Below are 21,220 nucleotides of genomic sequence, written 5' to 3'. Positions count from 1 at the left end.
CAATAAAATGTAAATCAGGTCTTAAGTAAATTCAGCAAGAACTGGAAACAATCCAGCAGGGAGATTTTTCCCCCACACTTAACAGCACATACTGTCCATTTTTCAGTGAATGTTTCAAACGTAAATCCTTACCCACACTAAAATTAAAATTTCCATTTCAGCAGCTGCTATTAGCATAAAGTACTTTAGATGAATGGTATCCTTAGTGTTAGGACAAACTAATGTACACTAAATTGAAACTTCTGAATATTTAAATCCAATCTCACAAAGAATGCTTCAGAAAAAGATTTTGTTTAGTTGAAGAAATACATCAAAAATTCAAAGGACATATTATCCACACAAAGCTATGGTGTATTTATTATTTCTATAAATAAATATTTATTTGTATTAAATACAGTTTATTTATATATTTTTATATATAGGTAAAAATTAGGGTAAGAATATATTGGGCAATCTGGCAAACATTTATTTAATTAAAACTGAAACCTGATCACGTCGATTCCAACCCTTTCCCTTATTTTACTTTGAAGCAAATGACTTCAGCTAGTAGAACTGTGGAAATTATATTAGTTCATCTCCTTTCTGCCAGATTCATTCTCCAGAGAACATACAGTGACAGCACTGACAAGGTGGTGAAGCCAAGTGAAAGATTTTAACATTTAATTTATTAAAACCTTGCCTTTTAATCTACTGATAAATACTCTTTCTGCAAATGTACATGGTCAGGCATGTAAAACATAATAACTTGACTGTACCTGAACAGTGGAACTAATCTCAGATGCAAAGCCTCCTGTCAGAGGGGCCTCATGGCTGATCAGCAGTCGCCCAGTCTTCACCACTGACTGAAAAGAAACAGGAATACCTCTTTTTAAAAAAAATCAGGTAATGTTTGTATCACACTATATCTCTGTAGCAATCTTTTTTTTTACTATATTACATGAGAAATAATACAAATTCTGTAATTTTAAGCTGCAATGATAAAATATACACTGTCCCTTACTGCCTCAGTACAACATTTTATTTGCACAGATGAATGAGCCTGAACAGCCAAGTTTTGATATTAGCAGAATGGGAATTAACTGCTAGATTTTCTTCGGGGACAGAGCATCAATAGCGTATTTTATTTGTAAACTAACAATGAGAATTGAATAAAATTCCATTAGTTTGAATTGACCTTATGAATGTAAACAATGACATTTCTGAGGGAAAACAAAAATTGAGTTGAAGAAAAAAACAGCAAGGCCTCATTATCTGGCTATACCAAAAGAAGGACAGGAGATGCTTGATATGGTTTTAATCAGGCTGCAACTTTGTTATTAGATGTCTAGGACAACCAGGCAGATAAAAGTGCACAGTGAAGATAACCCCATGTTCATTCAATATCTACCCAGGAGGCTTCTGCCAGCTCCCCTCTTTTGTCATCCAGTTCTCCCACTCAACCCATTGCTGGGACTTTACCACTCCCCCCACCTTGAACTAGGGTTAAAGTGAGCTATAAGAAAGGGGGGATGGCTCTCTTCCGTACCAGTCACAGGGGCCCCGAATGCCCCCCATTATGGTCCTTTTACCAACACCTCCTTTTTAAGTTCATTACCAAGCCATTTATCTGGTCACTGTATCCCTTCCCTATGGAGTACTTGCACTGGGCGTCCGCCCCACACTTACATAATGAGTTGTGACATCATAGTCTAACTCCCTTTCCTACTCACCATAACAAAACCCTCCCTGAACCCGCTGTGGGGAAGGCAAAAAACCCCAACCCTACTCCACCTAGGTAGTGAGGGAAAAATTCCTTCCCAGACCCCCTAGAAAGGAGTGGCTAGCATGAAGCCCACAGCAGGTCCTGACCAAACCTGGTATTTTGCCACCTCAAAGGGAGGGAGGGTAAGTGCTGCTCTGCCTACTTTTCCCACCAGGCTTGTCCCTTTTCAACTCCCCAGCCCTTCCGGTCCCTGGGGATAAGTCAGCTTCGCCCCGCTGATCCACTCCCACTTTTGCAACAGCCTCTCCCTTCCGCCCCGCCCCCCAGCCTGTAAAGCACTATTCTCTTTCATTAGGTAAGCTGGACAATGGTCCCCCCTCTTCAAGGTGTGGTGAAACCTGAAGGAGCAGGTGATAACATTTATAGGATCAGGTCATCCATAAAGCTCACAGACCTTGAAAATATTCAAGTAAAAGTCTGCTTGCTAAAGAAAATTGAGAGCCATAAGCAAGAAGGCAATGATTTTTATGTTGCAACTACAGGCAAAATTTCTTATGAAAAAGACAGAAACAATATGCAAATGTTAGGAGATTTTAATGTGAACTGTTCAAAAAATAGCTACATAATACATAGTGTATACCATGAGTGCCATACAAACAAGCAGTGATTCATTAAAAAGTTTTGGTTATAGCAGATATGTGTTTATGCTTGGTTTGCTGTGAACCATAAGAACAACAGTTAAGTGCCTTTAGCCCCATAACCAGTGCACGACTCCAGTATATCTGACCATCATGAAACGTGTTGTTGTAACTATTTGTTACATCTCCTTGACCCGGGCAACACCAGATATCCACAGAGTCAAAACATTTTGACAATCATGTTTCACTTTTCATAATACTCATTTTATAAAGTGCATATAAAAGTTACATGAACTTCTGGAGTAGCACAGCAGGAAAAAAAGGATTTGTATATTTTAATCTTTTGAGGCCTATTGCAATCAGATTTTTAAAGCTAAGTACAAGAAGCCCCAAGAGTTAGGTACAACTTTTCTAACCATTCTGCTCTTTGATTTAAAATCTGAGTGGATGCTATTTTAGCAAAACCCTCAGAGACAATTTCTCCATCCAATAGGGCAGCCAAGTGATATCTTGAAGCTAAAAGGTAACTGCTATTTACTATAGAACACAGATTAAACCCTGATTTGAGTATGTCTCATTTCTTTAGGAGCCCAGGCGTGCTTTAGTTGTTTTGAACAGCTGGACCACAGATGCATTGGCGAGAGGCAGCCCTGTAAGTACTATATTCTGTAAATGAAGCAGCTTTGCAACAGTCACAGAGATACAAGACAAAAAATCATTTAAACATCAAAAAGTAATCTGCAGTTAAGCAGTCTTTAATTCCTTTTCACTTGCACTGGAAATCCATTTAAAGAGCAGGCGCTATTAACTACCCCATAAATCTACCAAAAATTCTTAGAGACAGTTCCTCATTGCAGAACAAAATGTACTAATCATCTCACTCAAGTTCTTGACTGATGAGATAAAGAATTTTACTGAATCATTTTTTAAAATTTTTGATTTTTTTTAAAACAAAAGGACATTGTTTTGATATTCTTCTTATATAATTTTGTTCTGAGAAGGGTGTGTACTAGGAATCTGGAGTGTTCCAAGCTATTTTTAAAACTACAGTACACTTTTTAATTTTGAGAATTTCACAACATGAAACATACACCCATCATATCAACTGTAGCGAATAAAAGGTGGAAACCAACTGTGGAAACCTTTATTCCTGTGAGAAATCCTTACTAGTACAATCAGTCCCATTGACTTCAAGAGGATTGCTCACATGTGTAAAGACTGTTAGAGTGAATAAGGATTTACATTATCAGACCCTAAGATTTCCTCTGATTGTTAAACCAGTTTTAAAACTGGATGGAGACTGGCCCCAGTGCCACATGACAAATGATGGCACTATTTCTCAGTAAAATGGAAGCAACCAGATTACTGTGGAGAAGTGCTTCACACCACGTGAACATTCAGAAGCTGTGCGGCATGAAAAGGAGTAACAGGATTTATTTTAACTACTGTTGTCTCCCTGAAATTACTAAAAGCATTTCATTTTTACGTACCTGGAAATATACCTTTACTTATAGAAGCAAAGGGACTGATAAATCTAACTAAGATGGGTAGATACCTTATTTTCATTAAATTTTGGTACAAGAAATGTATCTACTTTGAAAATGTAACACTGAGACGCAGTGTGAATTGCCTAATTTCTGTATTTGGAGAAAGGTTCAGCTTCACAAATAATTGTGTTATTATCTACAACACACAATGAAAAATTGTTAACTGTCGCTTGTAGAAGGATAATGCTTTGAATAGAACATTATATGGTCATTTATTTCTAAAATTTAAAAAAAGATTTATTCCCTCTTAAACCTGGGGTCAAAGTCACTCCATATTTGTCTAAAAGTTTCTAGCAGTGTCAGGAATAATTGAACACAATCCCAATTCACAGAAAGGCAAAGATGGACCAAGAGGGTGCCCTTATTCACCGAAGACATGCATAACATGCTCGCAGAAGCTCTGTAATACAGCACAGCGGCATATGGCAGTAGGGACCTCATTCTACACTTCCTTAGTCAATTGGAGATGTACTGGCATAAAAGTGGAGAAACATAGTAGTTAATCAGGTGCTTATTTTTAAAAAACATTGCTGGCATTACTCTCCCCCCACACACCACTCTGTCTGACACCCCTTAATAGGGGAGTTGGGGAAGGATGTTCGAAAAGAATGAATTTCCTAATACATGCCGTAATTATTTTCTTCTCTTTTTTGCCTGGTGTATGTTTTGTTTGGATTTTCTTCCCCACCCTCTGTGTTTACACTAAATTTCGTAGGTTTTCATGTGTTCAAAGTAGAACACATACTTATTTTATGTTATGTAGAGTATTTAAAAGGAAAAAAACACAGTAAATACAAGATGGTACAGAAGATTAGTACTGAGATATAAAAAACTTTTCTTCTTTTTGAATTTAATCCAAGTTACTCATGACGGAAAGTTTGTTGCCATCTGATAGCTAATCAGGACCAAAGAAAAGCACTGGTGGCATTAATGCAGTGCCTAATGGCACCTTGCTGTCAGTTGCAACCCAGTGGCCAAAGATTCAACAGGCCCAGAGACCTTAGCTACCCCTGTCATCAGTCCTTCCAGGTAGTGCTGACGCACAATTAGCAAGGCACTGCTTCAAAACTGTTATGCCATTGCCTGTGCTGTACCAGCTCAATGGAGAAAGGACTCCAGGGCTCATGATTTCTAAATTCACTCTAAATTTTATTTTTTATATTATATACATATATATACACATACACACACACACACACACAAAGAAAAACAAACAAAATGTACTTTCCCCTTACTACTTTCCTATTGGGATTGCTTTAAAATACTCCAGTATGTTGGTAGGGAATATGAAGATTACAAAGTAACATATTGTCAGATTATAAAAAAGGCAGCATGTCTATCCTGATAAGGAAATGTGGTAAAATTAAAGCTTCATCTTTGCAAGTCTAATATTTGTGAACTATGCCCTAAGGCTTTTCTGATCTATGGCCCTATGTTTTTGCAATGAAGCGTCTTTGCAAATTAGTTTCCCTCTCTCTCACCACTCTCTTTATCCAAAAGATTCTATAATTATTTTAATATCATTTTCCTCCTGAATTCACAATTCATTATTTTGGCAACTTTTTCTACACCTCCAAGTGTCGACAACAGAGGGAAATAATATGATTCTGGCAATTATACAAGTTCTGAAATGTACGTGCTGAAGTCATCACTAACTTACTATGCCCTTATTGATGAGAAAGCAGGCTTAACTAAAACTGACAGTCAGCCAGCTGGATTTTACATTATTACTTTAAACATATCTCAAGGGTACAATTTCCACTGTAACCAGCTGGTTCATTACCAGGCCAATACCCCTGTAGGGAACTATGAAAAGCTAAAAGTACAAATTTTGCTTCTCTCTTGTGTCACAATGGACAAATTGTGTGTATTTTCTAAGCAGTAATAAAAGTCCATTCTCAGAGTAAAAGGATCTTCAGTCCATTATGCACAAGCCTGGCAGAATCTGACGTCTATCTTTTTTATAATTTTGACAGATAATATAGACGTTTTGTTCTTAAAGCATTTTTTTTTCTATTTTTTATCAATTTAAATTTTCACAGCTGCAGGCAATTACTGGGTGGATGGACAGAATTATTTAATGACAGTAGACATTGATATTCTAAAATTTAAAGTTTTATAAAAACTGTTAAAATATAAATTGTCAACATCACACGTCAAAATATACCAAGTAAATATCCTTACATCCACAGATCATACCTGTTTTTACTGTTCATTTACTAGTCTATTTATAACAAGCCTAATTCAAAAAGTCTAAATCACTGGATTTTCACTCAGCTCTCAAGAAGCATTCTTCTTACTTTGCCTAGCTGTTTATTTTATTATTATTATTATAGCTGGAAATATTTTTTCATTAGCATGAGTATGTACGGTGAAATCAACATTTATTGATAAAAATCTAATCATTCCAAGTCTAATTACCGAAAAAGTAATTATCTACATGTGTGCTTTAGAATGGGAAGAAAGTTAAGTATTTTAAGGAGGGGGCACAGGGGCGGGCAAGAAGCGCCCTGCGGCCACAGGGGTCAGACCCCGCCCCCTCGAGCAGGTAACCCGGGGGGTGGGGGGGGGAGGCGCGCAGGGGACCTGCTCCTTGCCCAGCTCACCTCTGCCACACTCAGGCAGAGTGTGAAGCCACCGCCTGCTTCTCAGCCCTCCCAGGCTTCCTGCCGAACAGCTGATTCACGGGAAGCCAGGGGGAGGGGGGCACAGAGAAGCAGAGCAGGGCGGTGCGTTCAGGGGCGGATGCAGAGGTGGAGCGGGGCTGAGCTGGAGCCGGGAGCTGCCGGTGGGTGCTCTGCACCCACCAAATTTTCCCCTTAGGTGCTCCAGCCCCAGAGCACCCACGGAGTCGGTGCCTAAGGCGCCACTTTTGATGTGATCAGTGGGGGGAGTGGCCGCTTCCCCTGTTCCCCCCCCAGCTATGTTCCCCCACCCCCAGGAGCCAGAGGGAGCTGCTGGATGCTTCCTGGGAGCTGCCCCAGGTAAGCACCTCTGGGACTCCCCACCTCGCCCCGTGGCAGGTCCCTCTGACTCTTAGGGGTGGGGTGGGCACCCACTACAGTGGCCCACAAGACCCTCCTGCCTAGTTCTGGGGGCAGTCAGGGGACAGGGGAGGGGGGGTGGCATCAAGGAATGCGGCTGGTTGGATGGGGGCAGGAGTCCTGGGGAGCAGGGGTGGGCCATGACCCCCTCATGGGGTGAGGAGGGAACCAGTTCTTAAGATTTGGCAGCTCATCACTGCTTGTGGCACTTTAGAGACTAACGAATTTATTTGAGCGTAAGCTTTCTTGGGCTACAGCTCACTTCATCAGATGCATAGAATGGAACATATAGTAAGAAGATAGATAGATACAGAGAACATGAAAAGGTAGAAGTAGCCATACCAACTGTAAGAGGCTAATTAATTAAGATGAACTATTATGAGTAGGAGAAAAAAAACCATACAGTTGCTATGGCTATTTCCACCTTTTCATGTTCTCTGTATGTGTATATATATATCTTCTTGCTATATATTCCATTCTATGCATCCAATGAAATGGGCTGTAGCTCACGAAAGCTTACGCTTAATTAAATTTGTTCGTCTCTAAGGTGCCACAAGTACTTCTGTTCTTTTTGCGGATACAGACTAACACGGCTGCTACTCTGAAACAGAAAGGAAAGCAGAGAAAGCCTTAAAATCCAAATAGTTTTGCTTTAGTTATACTGGATACCTGATATATCTGGGATACATTTTACAAGAGGAACAAGATGTAGAGAAGTGAAAATGAAGGTGACAAGCAAGATTTCTTCACATACGGATCAGTGGACCATCAACTGATGAAGCAGGATTTCTCAATGTCTAGCAACACAGTGGTCAGATCCAGGATAAATCTGATAAATATTCTTAAAGGGACCTTGAGAGGAATTACAATAAATAAACTGAGGTCCCACACCACAACGTTGGAGATATTAGTGGACATAGATTCTCAGCTGGAACATTGGTGGCAAAGTTATCAGACTAGACAGCTAGATCCAAGACAGAAACAAACTCAGAGTGCAAGAGATACTTACTCTTTACAACACAGCAATTAGGAAGCTATTTGAAACTGAAGTAACTTTAATTGTATCATAAACAGTTAGTTAAATATATCCTTAACTGAAAATTTATATCTGGAAGCAAGAAAATTAGCATTTATGAAGAACCAGACAACATTCTGTAATATTCAAATGATTGGCTTCTTGGCAGAGAGAAAAGAAGAAAATCTAATTTACTTTTATTTCACACACAAATGATTGAGAACATTTTAGTTACTAATGCAATCCATGTTAGCAGAGTATGTTTCTCTGTCTCCCTCTAGTGGTTAAAGCAAATATAAGCTTGTAAGTACCTAACTACCTCCAAACAGTAAAAAGGCTCATGGTTTTAGAACTAGAGGTCTGTGGGTTCAGTCTCCACACAACTGCCAAGGGTTGTGTTACTAGCAGTGGCCTGTGCAGATCTCTGAACTGCTGAGGACTAGCTTCCCAAAAAACAAATAATTGTGGTAGGTACTCAGTTTATGTTGGAAGATGTTTAGGGCCCCCACATATCATACAGCAGTAAAATGTGTGAGCATTTTTACTGTCTTTCTTACTGTTTTTGGCACATAAGACCAAGAGATGTTTCAGAGTAGCAGCCGTGTTAGCCTGTGTCCGCAAAAAGATAAGTAGTACTTGTGGCACCTTAGAGGCTAACAAATTTATTTGAGCATAAGGTTTTGTGGGCTACAGCTCATTTCATCAGATGCATGCAGTGGAAAATACAGTGGGGAGATTTTATATACACAAAGAACATGAAACAATGGGTGTTACCACACACACTAACGAGAGTGATCAGGTAAGGTGAGCTATTACCAGCAGGAGAGAAAAAAAAACTTCTGTAGTGATAATCAAGGTGGGCCATTTCCAGCAGTTGTCAAGAACGAGTGAGGAACAGTGGGGCGCGGGGGGGAAATAAACATGGGGAAATACTATTATTCCCCCCCAACACACACACACTGTTCCTCACACGTTCTTCTCAACTGCTGGAAATGGCCCACCTTGATCATCACTACAAAAGGTTGTTTTTTCTCTCCCACTGGTAATAGCTCACCTTACCTGATCACTCTCCTTACAGTCTGTATGGTAACACCCATTGTTTCATGTTCTCTGTGTATATAAAATCTCCCCACTGTATTTTCCACTGTATGCATCCGATGAAATGAGCTGTTGCTCACAAAAGCTTATGCTCAAATAAATTTGTTAGCCTCTAAGGTGCCACAAGTCCTCCTTTTCTTTTTAAGTCCAAGAAAGTGTCCTTCCTGTGATACACAGAAAAAAGAATGTGGAAGTGGATGGTCTCAACCCCTTTTTAAATTTATTCTGACCTTTTGGAACAAAAGACAAGAACTGGTAGAAGTAAAACCAGGATTCAACAACATTCAGTTCCAAAAAAGCCAACCAAAAATATTCTAAAGGAAGAAAATCAAATGAATAAAAATGTAGTCTAGTTACTGTATGATGTTCCTTTGGCTCTTTGAAAGTAATTTTTGTTCAGACCCACATTTTAGATATTGTTTTTGATTTATCAAACTGAAATTTGAAATAAGAGTCAAAGATTTCCATCTGATGAATCTAAACAGTGTTGCTTCAGCTGCAAAGGGACATTAAGCACTAAGTGGCCTAATGGAAAAAGCATAAAAATGTTCAGTATGATGAAAAGATGCAATTGCCAGACAACTCAATGAAAACAAAAAAAAAGGTGATCTCTCCACTTAACCATATTAAGTCCAGTCAGTTATTATTATTCTCTCTTCTCCCACAAGAAAAAAAAGCATTATAGACATTAATTACATACTTTCACAATGCCAGATAACATTCCTATATGTTCTTCAACTTCAGCCATTTTGCTTTATTATAGATTATTGTACTACATTTTTTAAATGTATTTAAATGTTTTATATTCTGTATGCTACATATAACCATAAAATGAAAAAGCTAATACTTTTTAAATGTTTCCAATAAGATTTAAAGGGACATCCCTACCTCAAAAATAATCAAATTTCTTTCAAATTAAGACTTGGAGCAAACTATAAAATTAGCAAGGCAAATCATTTTAACATGTATAATGAACAGGAAGGCACCACAAATTACAGATGACTTGTATTCTGTGGTGAAAGAATTGGGCCTAAGAGATTTAAAACTAACATTTTCATCAGTTAAGGAAACCAAGGGTGTAAAGAAGACTAATACAGTTACATGAATTATAATGGCCCTGTATTACTCTATTTTCCTGATCAAATGAAAAAGAAAGAATAATTTTAAAAAATTAAAGAATGGTTTAGAATTAAGAATTTCAGGGTTCAGAGCTCTCCATTAAAACAAACTTTCACAATGAAACAAATATGTTTATAGTCATATGTCTATCACCACCCATATCACTTTGACCCTCAATTAGCAAAGTACTTAAGCATGTTCTTAAGTCCCGGGAAAGTTGCACCCCTTTCCACCATTCTTTGCTGGCCTCTAACTTCTTAAGAAGGTTCTGTCTTTGAGGAAGGGACTGTGTTTTCAGCTCTGTGTTGATGCTGTTGCCATACTGTTAATCGTATCCTGTATGACTGAGGGTACCTGTGTTTAGAGTAGTCAGGCTGAGTCTCTTCGCTGTTCCAAGACACACACACACACACACACACTTATTAAAGGTGTCAATATGCACACTGCCTAAGCGAACATCTGCTGGTCCATCTCCAATTCTCCTTAAGCTAGGGTTTGTCTAAAAGTCAAGACATTTAATAGTTTATTGTCGCCTGAATAAACACAGCTTTGATCAGAATTTCCTGCTACATCACTTCTAAGTATTAGATTATTCAGGTAGCTTTCTGGTTCAGTTTGGGATTTATGATAACTCCCTGGTGACTTAGGTAAGCCACAGTTGTCACCTTCTGTTTTAATTATTGATGCATTTAGAGGAAACTACATTGTGAGCTCTATAGTTGCACAGCAGACAGAAGAATATACAAGGAGCCTAGGCACTTTCATAAGCAAATTAATAATAAAAAGTAACATCTAGGAGGCAATTACCTGATAGTACTGCCTGCAGCCTTTCAAGTTTAGGCATTTTTTGTATTTCATATAGACCACTTCCTTTGAAGTCAACCTAACAAGCCCAGGCTGAAAGACAAGTTATCCTAGATGGCTGAGGGTGTGCCAGTTTGACAAATAGCATGTTCTTCTTAGACATTTCTCACAGAAGTATTGATGAACTGATGGAAGATCACCTAAGTGCAAAGTTATTCATTATATAAGTTCCAGTTGTCTGGCATTAAGAATTTCAGGGTCTGGAGCAATCTATTAAAACAAACCTTCACATGCAACTATCATGCCTATCAATTGGAAATATCAGAAGCAATTCTAAACAGATGACTGGAAAGAATAAACCCTGGAGTGTTACAAAATCAGGAGAGAGCAATTAGTTAAGAAATGTTGTAATAAGATCCCCAAGATGACTATCAATCTAAAAATATTAATAAAGTTGATTATAAATTCTTGCAAGTACAGTAACTGACTGGTTTGCTTATGTGCACAATGGTTTTCTTCAGGGGCATTTTAAACCAGTAGGTCATACAGATAATACAGATTTGCATAACAATTGATCCGCTGTAACAAGTGGCATGGCCACAATTTGGCAGTATTTCAGAGGAAACAATGATGATCAGGTTTGCTGGGAAATTAAAAGGAGAAAACTGTAGATAATAATAAAAAGTCTCCAGGAGCCTATTTTAAAGAATATTTATGGAATATTTTTCATTTTAAATTATGCTTTTCTTACAAATAGATTTAATGATGATGAATCTACTAATCTGGAGAAAATGCCAGAATTAAATTATAAAAGTAATACCCCTACTATGGCTTTATGTCCATAAAATTTTGGATTAAAAAGAGGATTGATTTTTTTCAATAAGCTTTCTAGCACTGTGGACTATATATATATATATATATATATTAGCGACAACGTTCCTCCTCTACCTTGGTGGATCTTGCGCTTATTGGCAGATTTGCTCGCCTTGGAGCTTCACGGTAGCCCTCAGCTTGGCCGTTTTTCTGAACCCACAGTCCAGGTCGACTCCTCCTGTGTCTGACCAGGAGTTGGGAGGTTTGGGGGGAACCCGGGTCCACCCTCTACTCCGGGTTCCAGCCCAAGGCCCTGTGGAATGCAGCTGTCTAGAGTGCCTCCTGGAACAGCTGTGCAACAGCTACAACTCCCTGGGCTACTTCCCCATGGTCTCCTCCCAACACCTTCTTTATCCTCACCATAGAACCTTCCTCCTGGTGTCTGATAATGCTTGTACACCTCAGTCCTCCAACGGTATGCGTTCTCACTCTCAGCTCCTAGCACCTCTTGCTCCCAGCTCCTTACACGCACACCACAAACTGACGTGAGCTCCTTTTTAAAACCCAGGTGCCCTGATTAGCCTGCCTTAATTGATTCTAGCAGCTTCTTGATTGGCTGCAGGTGTTCTAATCAGCCTGTCTTAATTGTCTCCAGAAGGTTCCTGATTGTTCTGGAACCTTTCCTGTTACCTTACCCAGGGAAAAGGGACCTACTTAGCCTGGGGCTAATATACCTACCTTCTGTTACTCTCCTGTAGCCATCTGGCCCGACCCTGTCACAATAGTATATGGATGGCAGTGTGTTAAAATTCTATGAGGCACACTTTTTATGGCATCTAATGTTCATCTGTCTACAGATGAACCAGCCCAAAGAAAGATAATATTTTGTCTGTCATCTCTCCTTCAGGGCTCCTGCGCACAGTACATTTTCATTATCTGTTGGTTGAGATGTTGAAGGACTTGAGACAACCTTCCCCTCCTCTAAAGTTGGAAAAACATTTGCTGGCTCCAGACGAATGAAATCCTTAGCAGGAATGCCTGCTAAATCTGGGCTGGTGGGCCAAAGAGTCTGTACTTCCTGTACAAAGTTATATGTCCCTGTTGGAAAGCTGCAATGAGGAAACAGGTTAATAAGTTTGTATAAATTCTTAAAACATTTCCAAAGGATTCTCCAAACAACTTGATCCTACTGTAAAAGGGGATGAATAAAATTACCTCTAGATGTACAGGGTCCTTCTTATTTCTTGCTTTTAATAATGTTTTTTCTTTGGCTGGGCGACCAGGTTGGACCTGGTTAAAACAGTCCTGGCTCTGCTCAGGATATTGCTACTCTTAGCCAACTGACTGTCCAGAGAACAGCTTTTATTTACCGAGCATTTCCCCTTCTTTCTACTTCATATATAACTGTTTTGTTCCTATATAAAATTTTAGCACAGCAACAAACAACAACAAAAAGAAGCTTCTGGAAACCATGATGAAACAAACTAGACCAAATTCAATGTGACAAAGCAGCAAAAATATCTTCTGTTCTCATGACAGATCCCGGATTCTCATGCTATATATAACATTCTATATAGAAACAGGGTCTTATAATGGGAAATGTCTGGCAATCTTAACTGTAGGAGGCACTATCAGCTTCCCTCCAGTTAAAAACTGTTTCAACAGAAGATGGTCCCCTGGCTAATGGCTAAGAATAAGGAATCTGTTTTGAGAACAGATGACATTCTTGCTGCTTTATGTTGAATTTGAGCCAATTCAACCCATCAGAGTCTCCAGAAGCTTTGTTTTTTTCCCCCTTTTAATTGGGCTTGGTGTTGTGAAGTGTTATATTAGACCTAAGGCCTCAATCCATTCACAGAAGCACTTAATCATTTGTTTAACTTTAAGCACACCTGTAGGCCCATATGCTTAAATGCTTTGCTAGATCAGGACCTTACGTAGCAATAAGAATGAAATGAAGAGAAATAGAAGAAGTAAATCAGGTACTGAGCCATTTAGGTATGATCCAGTGTCCACTGAAGTAAATGAAAAGACTGTCATTGACTTTAATTGGTATGGGATCAGGTCTCTAGTGAAGGGCAACAGTATTAAACCTGTGACCCAGTAAGAAATAAATGTAACATATTCCTTCCTCCCTGGTATTAGAGGTTACACATTTAGAAGGTTTCACTAAGGAGCACACTTAGTTTGAGTCCCCTAGCTTGGATTTAGATGTACATATATCTCATAAGCAATATTAAGAGAAGACATCTAACTGTATGTAAAGATGCCGAGAGAAAAGAAATCAGGGCACACCTGAACAGCAGGCTTTCACTGGAGGGGAGAATCACTCAGCTCACCACACTGTGTCAAAACAAGTGCTTCTGATGATTATTCACTAAGGATAATAGAATTAAACTCATAACATAGGTGACCTTTCGAGACACTACTTAAGAGAGGTAGAAAGTATGATTGGACCCCTTTCTCAGACCCTTTACTTAAAGCCACAATACCAGGGATATTAGCAAAAGATACATTTCCCCTTCTCATGTGTGTAAGCTTGTGGAAGATTGTGATGGATGCAGTTCAGCAGTGACAGGGACATGAAAGCTACTCTTCTTCCAACAAAGCTTGTACTAGAGATTTTCGAAGAAGTGAAGGCAACGAGCAGAAAACAGGGAAAGCCACTGTGCTTGTCTGCTGCTCAAGTTGTACCAAAAAGGAAGGTTTCCTTTTAACTCTCTCCCTTCTGTCTCCCACATCCAAGCAGAGACTTTGCACAATATGGCCTTTATCAACCATTTACACAGTCTTTTAGTATTCCATGTCTCTCTCTCCCACACATACCTTTTTCTCTTGATGTAGCTGAAGAACACTTACTCAGAAGCCTCTTTACATGCCGAAGTCCCTTAAAATAAGTGGGTGGGACTCCTTTTCTCTTTGTTTACCATTACTTTAATTTTCTAAATATGAAGGAAAATCAGATTATTTTCTGAAATATCTTTTCTGAAATACACTTCCATACAAAAGGGTGACTATGTGCTGATGGTGCTTCTACAGCTAATTTTTTATTATACTATAATTTAGTACTCTTTGTTCTTGCTTATACCCACATACTAGCATGAATAGGGAGGCCACTGATGTATCCCCCGAATATTCGATATCCCAGTACTTCTGAGAATGGTATGGGTCCACCCCCGCTTGTATGACCTTGCACCCACTGGCATAACCTCACCTGCATGGTGAGTTTGAGGTCACGCTGGTGGGTATGGAGTGGTGCACTGTTCAAGATGGCCTCCTCCATGCATGACACTGGACAAAACCACATCTGGTTTTGTCTTAGTACCAGACAGGAGACAAATTGTAGAAAAACAGGATTGCCTGGCCTAAAACCGGACCAATGGCTTGCCGGGGCATGTATGACACCACTAACACAGTTGGTTAGGAAACACTGAAATCTATCTGTAAGTGCATTCTGTTTCGAGGGGGTACTCTTTCATATTGATGCAAAGGTGTTTGATTGCACATCTTTTGTTAACACTAATGGGAGTGTTGCAGCTCGTCACAGGGTTGCTGGCCCTTTGAAATAAAGCAGGTTAAGCTCTCTTGTGCTAGAACAGGTGTGCCCAGCTGGGCCAATGAAGAGGGCAGGGCAGCACCGGGGTATATAAGAGGCCAGGCTGTCAGTAAGCAAAGGGAATATTCAGGGAGCAGGAGCAGCAGGAAGTTCTCTCGGTGAGGCTGCCAGGTTCCCCTGGGAGGGGAGAAAGTAGGAACCTGCTGGAGGAAAAAGGGAGAAAGCCCTGGGAACTGATGCTCAGTTAAAAAACCAAGGAAGACCCTTGCAGTAGGTCCTGAAGTAGGAGAGAGAGGCAAAGGGGAAAATCCCCATGGAGCTGTGGTCAGGGCAAGCTGAGAAACTATGTTTTGCCTTTATTTGGGAAATAAAACTGTGCCTGGAAAGAGACTTTGGGTGTGGCAGTGGATCCTTCATGGGCTGAGGATGAGAGAGAGCCTTATCACACAGCTAAATCCCTGAGCACCACTTTGACAATTTGCCTGATAGTTTCTTAACAATAATTTATACTCTCTTTATCATGTTCCTCCATTTGTAAATGCAGTGGAAAGGTTAAATTTCTTCTGACAAACTATGCAGATGAATGATGACTAAGTTCACTGAGAACATTCTGTTTTGTTTCATACTCAAAATTGTCCAGTTCATTATCTGAGGCTGAAGGCTAGCCATGAGCTATGCTGTATAGAACACTGTTTTAGGTAGAGGTGGGTGGTGGCATGGGGTAAATTCATTTTGCCTGACTTCACATCCTCTTTAACACGATGGTTTCCAAAAATTTGCCCCCAAACGCTGTTACTGGGCTCACATTTTGCTTAGGAGAAACTGAAAGAAAGAGCTGAAAGAAGATGGGGAACAGAAGAAAAAAAATCAAGTGAAAGGTATTATGACCCATCTGACTCTGCTGCTCTCTCCTACTTTCTAATTTCACCTACACCTCTGGATCAATTTCCCACCTCCTTTACTCTTTACACTTTGTGTTTGCCATGCAATAATGCTCCCTCTCAGAGTTCTCACTCCTTGGTTTGCTATTTCTGCCCACCAATGATTTCCTTTAGCGACATTCCCTCTGCCCTTCTCTGAATCATAGCATGGAGCTGCAAAGCTTAAAGAAAGCTACCCTCTGGATTGACCAACAAATTAAACTGTGGACTTCTCAGGGCTGGGAATTTTTTTTTTTTTTTTTTGCACAATACTGAGGATACTAACACTTTTTAATCAATATTAAAAATATATATAGAACACACTTTGACAACATGGCTTTTGTGAGCTGTCCTATTTTTGATACATAGTACAGGCTTCCCTTCAGCTAGAGAAACAGGGTTGTTTCTAAAAATGAATCATCCTTGGGAGGAATAAAAAGAGCATACATTTCAGAGGAAAAGAAAGTTTGTGAATCCAACCCTCAAAGTTCACTAAAGTGACCATCCTAATTTTAACTATGGCAAAGAAAATAGCAATGTCAAGTCTCTTACCAGTAATTTCATACAAGAGATTTATAATGGTTTGACTGCTCTTTATGGGGCCAATCCTACAAACACTCAGGACTACTGTGAGTGATTTCAGTGGGACTACGCCTGGTAGAAAGCATTACATTAATCAGAGTGCTTGTAGAATTGGTCCCTAAGTATGCTCGACATGAAGCCATTGTTTAGAAAATATTATTAAAACTTTTAGTCTTCTTTATGTGTCTGCAGTAGCAGATTATATATCTCATATAACTGAGTTCATGTTCCATTCTACACTGGTAAATTCGGACCAATTTCAAATCCACATCAGTGTGGATTTGTTCCCAGTTTAAAATGTATACACGGCCGGAACAGTTTATTAAGAACTGTGACCACAATTAGGGCATACTTGGGAAAACATGTCAGAGCAAAATGTTAGTGCGACCATAATGCTTTATTGCCTCAACACACCCGGACTTGATTAATCCATAGTGTATCACTTTACACTGCAAATCCCAAATGCAATTCTGAAAGAGTAATGTGGCCGTCTCTGCATAACTGACATTGAAAACACAATACTGCAGTCAGCCTTCTGTGGAGATAGTAGCGTATTACCACTGAGAGATGGGGATAGGAATAGGAATGGATTAGAGCTTCACACTTCAGTCTGGGAAATTCAACAAATGGTGATAGCAACCAGTTTAGAATTAATAGTGATGAATATAGAAGAAATTGGTTGCTCGTTCTCTGATTAAGGTGCAGAGAGGAATGCCCTAAAAAGAACATTGAAGGAATAAATGAAAAAACTGCTTTTGTAAACAGAAATGAATGTACTTCATTGTCAGTGTTAATATATAGTATTGTCAGTGCCTAGCTGGGCATTGTAGATAATGAGATACCTAAAATATGCCTATCATTTAATCAGAATAAGTAATTTGATTTTAAGAATTTATATTACTGGATTGTTCCTATGAACATGTGTAGAAAATATCTGATTTTGGTCATTAAAATTGAGATAATATACATTGCATTAGTTCATCTGAAATGTTTAATGTAATGCAGCCATGGTAATGGAACTAAATTTTCCAGAAGGACTTTATGCCTTAGAATATAGAATATCAATAGTTTTGAACACTGAATCTTGGGACCATCTGTTTTTCTTGAAATATTCTACTGTTTGGTAACTGATTCTGTGAATACTTTCTATTAAATTTAGACTCATGTAAAATAACACTAAGACCTAGCAACACCAAAGATCCTGTAATGGCAGATTTATGATCCCATCCTAAACATCGTTCTTTGGGTTCATGGTGGCTAACAGACAACTAAGGTATTGGGTAAGAGCTAACTTTCTATTAATGTATGAAGGATATGAGCACCAAAGGAGGAGAGAAGTAATTTAGTGTTGTACATGGGGATACAAGGAATAATTTAAGAAGACTAGCTCCTATCCCTTCCCTTACCGTTCTCCTTAGCCGCTCACAATTACAAGCATGCTATAGTCTCTTCCATCTTAAAAAAACACCTTTGATCTCAATTGCCTCCCCATCTACTACTGCCTCATCTCCTTTTATATCTAAGCTTTAAGCTCATGAATGCACAGTTTTATAATCACTTTCTCTCCTCCGATTCCATCCTAGACCCTCTCCAGTTTGGCTCCTGGCCCTTGCACTCCATTTTGCCAAAGTCTCAATGACCTCTTGCTAGCCAAAGCTCAGAACCAGTACTATCCCCTTCCTCCTTGACCTGACAGGGGCCTGTGACACCACTGACCATGCTCTTCTTGAAACTGTGTCCTCCCTTGGCTTCTGTGACTCTGTCCTCTCCGAGTTCTCCTCCTTAGTAGACCTAACTAATTGATCCACCTTACCCCCCTCTAGCTATCTGTGGAAGTTCTATAGGACTCTATCCTTGATCCCCTTCTTTCTCCCTCTACACTTTATATCTGGGTAATGTCATCTGCAAACACAACTACCATCTCTATGCTGACAATTCACCGATCTACCGCTCTACTCCAGCACGGTTTCCTTCTGTCCAAACTAAAATCTTGGCCTATCTCTCTGGCATCTTCTCATGGATGTCTAGCTGATAGCTTAAAACCAACATGGCTAAAATAGAGCTCTTAAACCTCTTTCTGTAAGCCCTCCCCATGACCTCCTTTCTTGATCACTGTGGACAACATCACCATCCTGCCTATCACTCAGGCCTGTAATTTGGGTAGCATCTTCAACTTGGACTTCTCTCTAGGTCCTCACATGCAGGCTATGTTTACATCTTGCTGATTCTTTCTGCATAGCATCTCTAACATACAGCCTTTCCTATCCTCTACACAGCTAAAATGCTTGTCCAAGCATTTGCCATCTCACATCTCAACTACTGCAACATCATTTTTAACTCTGGCCTTGACAAATGCAACCTTGCCCCACCGATTTCCATTCAGAAGGTTGCCTATTTTCCTAATCCATCGCGTTGACCACGTCATTCCTCTCTTTGAATCCCTCCATCCACTGACTTCCCCTTCTTTATGACATCAAACATAAACTGGTTGTTTTCACTTTCAAGGCCCTTCATTGTCTATCCCTATTTAGACAATCATGGCATCATGGGTCTATCATTCACTACTGAGAAGTTGTCCCTTCCCCTGATTGACCCATGATGCCAGCTTCTACTGCCTGCTTGTTAAATTTTCAAACAAGCACTTTCGTGCTTTCGCCTATGCTGCTGCTCAAAAAGGGCACATAAATATCTGCAAAACTAAATTATTTTACTTCAAAACTCTCCTCAAAACTCTCCTTTGCCATGATGCCTAGAAAAAAAAACTACAACAGCTAGGCTGGTATGCTAAGGCCATGGCCCACCACGGTGACCTATACAGTTTCACAGTTTCCTTGTACTCCCCCATCTGTCTGTATCCATCTGTTGTCTCTGTTCTCGTATCAAATTACAATCTCTTTGGGGCAGGGACTGTCTTTTTATTCTATGTCTGCACAGCACCTAGTAAAATGGGGTCCTAGGTCCATGATTGGGGTTCCTCAGGTGCTATGATAATACAAATAATAGGGTGGGGGGGTGGGGGGAAGAAAAGCTTCCTGTTAGAGCATATTAAAACTACAATAGACAGGACCATGTACTGGTAGAGAGATGGACCGATAACTGGAATAGTATTTTCTATTTCTCAGGCTCCATTTCTATTCAGTTTGAAGTGATGGCAACATTTTAACTGACTTCAGTGGAGATGGACCAGATCTTCTGGGAAGAGATGGGATCCACCTGACCAAGCAGGGGAAGAGCATCTTCATGCACCACTTCACGAACCTAGTGAGGAGGACTTTAAACTAGGTTCAATGGGGACAGGTGACAAAAGCCCACAGGTAAGTGTGAAAAAAACATAACATAGGGTTAGATGTTGGGAGAGGGGGCGACATGGAAAATTACAATAGGGTCAAAGGAGCAACAAGAAAGATATCCATGGAGGAAACTGGTCAACATTTTAGACATCTGTACACAAATGCAAGGAGTATAGGGAATAAACAGGAAGAACTGGAAGTATTAGTACATAATCTAAATTATAATTTAATTGTCATCAAAGAGACATGGTGGGATAAATCTCATGATTGGAATATTGGTGTGGAGAGGTATAGCTTGCTCAGAAAAGACAGGCAGGAAAAAAAGGGAGGATTATACATAAAGAATATATACTCTTGCTCTGAAGTCCAAAAGCAGGTCAGAGGCAGACCAGCTGAGAATCTCTGAGTAAAGATAAAAGAGTTAAAATACAGATGATGTCATGGCAGGGGTCTACTATAGACCATCAAATCAGGAAGAAGTGGTGGATGAGGCATTGTTCTACCAATAAAATAAAAACCAGCAGGATCTTATTAAAGGGAAAAAGGCAAAATACTATATTTATTGTGAATACAGAAAGAATCATAGTAAGCAGTTAGTTATAGCTATAACATTTCATTCAATCTCATATTTATTCACACATTCATTCATACAAACACACACACACAGGTTCTGCAAGGTTGTTATCATAGTTACCAGCCTTAGAGTTGCTCATGCCAAGCCACTGGCCAGGTGGCCTGGACATAAGGAGGGAGCAGGGCCTTGTCAGATGCTCATCTAATGCTCCTGGAAGTTGGTTTGCAGAATCAGACCCCCAAAGTTCTCACTTTTTAGAGTCTATTTTTATAGGAATTTCTTCCTATGCCAGTCTATGGGAATTGCTTCATCATGCTGTTGCTGAATCAATCAGCAGATAGCACATTCCTGACGGCTCCAAGATGTTATCTTGTTCTTTGGTTCTCCCATTCTTGAGGCTGTTGGGTGGATTCCAGTCTGCCCTCCGGGGGTCCTCTGGTTATTTCCACTTGACGCCTTCTTCAGCCAATGGACACTGCATTCTTAGGCTGGCACCTCCCTGATCATTCAGTTATTAT

At 39.7% G+C, this 21,220-nt stretch overlaps 1 protein-coding gene across 2 annotated transcripts in view; it reads right to left on the bottom strand.

Annotated features, from left to right (window-relative positions):
• BCKDHB (branched chain keto acid dehydrogenase E1 subunit beta) overlaps positions 1-21,220 on the bottom strand; it is a 300,416-nt gene that overhangs the window by 84,037 nt on the left and 195,159 nt on the right. For both annotated transcript variants that reach the window (XM_048845156.1, XM_048845159.1), the window contains one exon: positions 756-842. In XM_048845156.1, coding sequence (XP_048701113.1) covers positions 756-842 — 87 coding nt within the window. The remainder of the gene's footprint in view (positions 1-755; positions 843-21,220) is intronic.

This window comes from Caretta caretta, chromosome 3 (assembly GCF_965140235.1).
Source record: "Caretta caretta isolate rCarCar2 chromosome 3, rCarCar1.hap1, whole genome shotgun sequence".
Taxonomy (NCBI): domain Eukaryota; kingdom Metazoa; phylum Chordata; order Testudines; family Cheloniidae; genus Caretta; species Caretta caretta.
The sequence above is the reverse complement of the archived record's forward strand: the minus strand, read 5'-3'. Positions and strand labels throughout refer to the sequence as shown.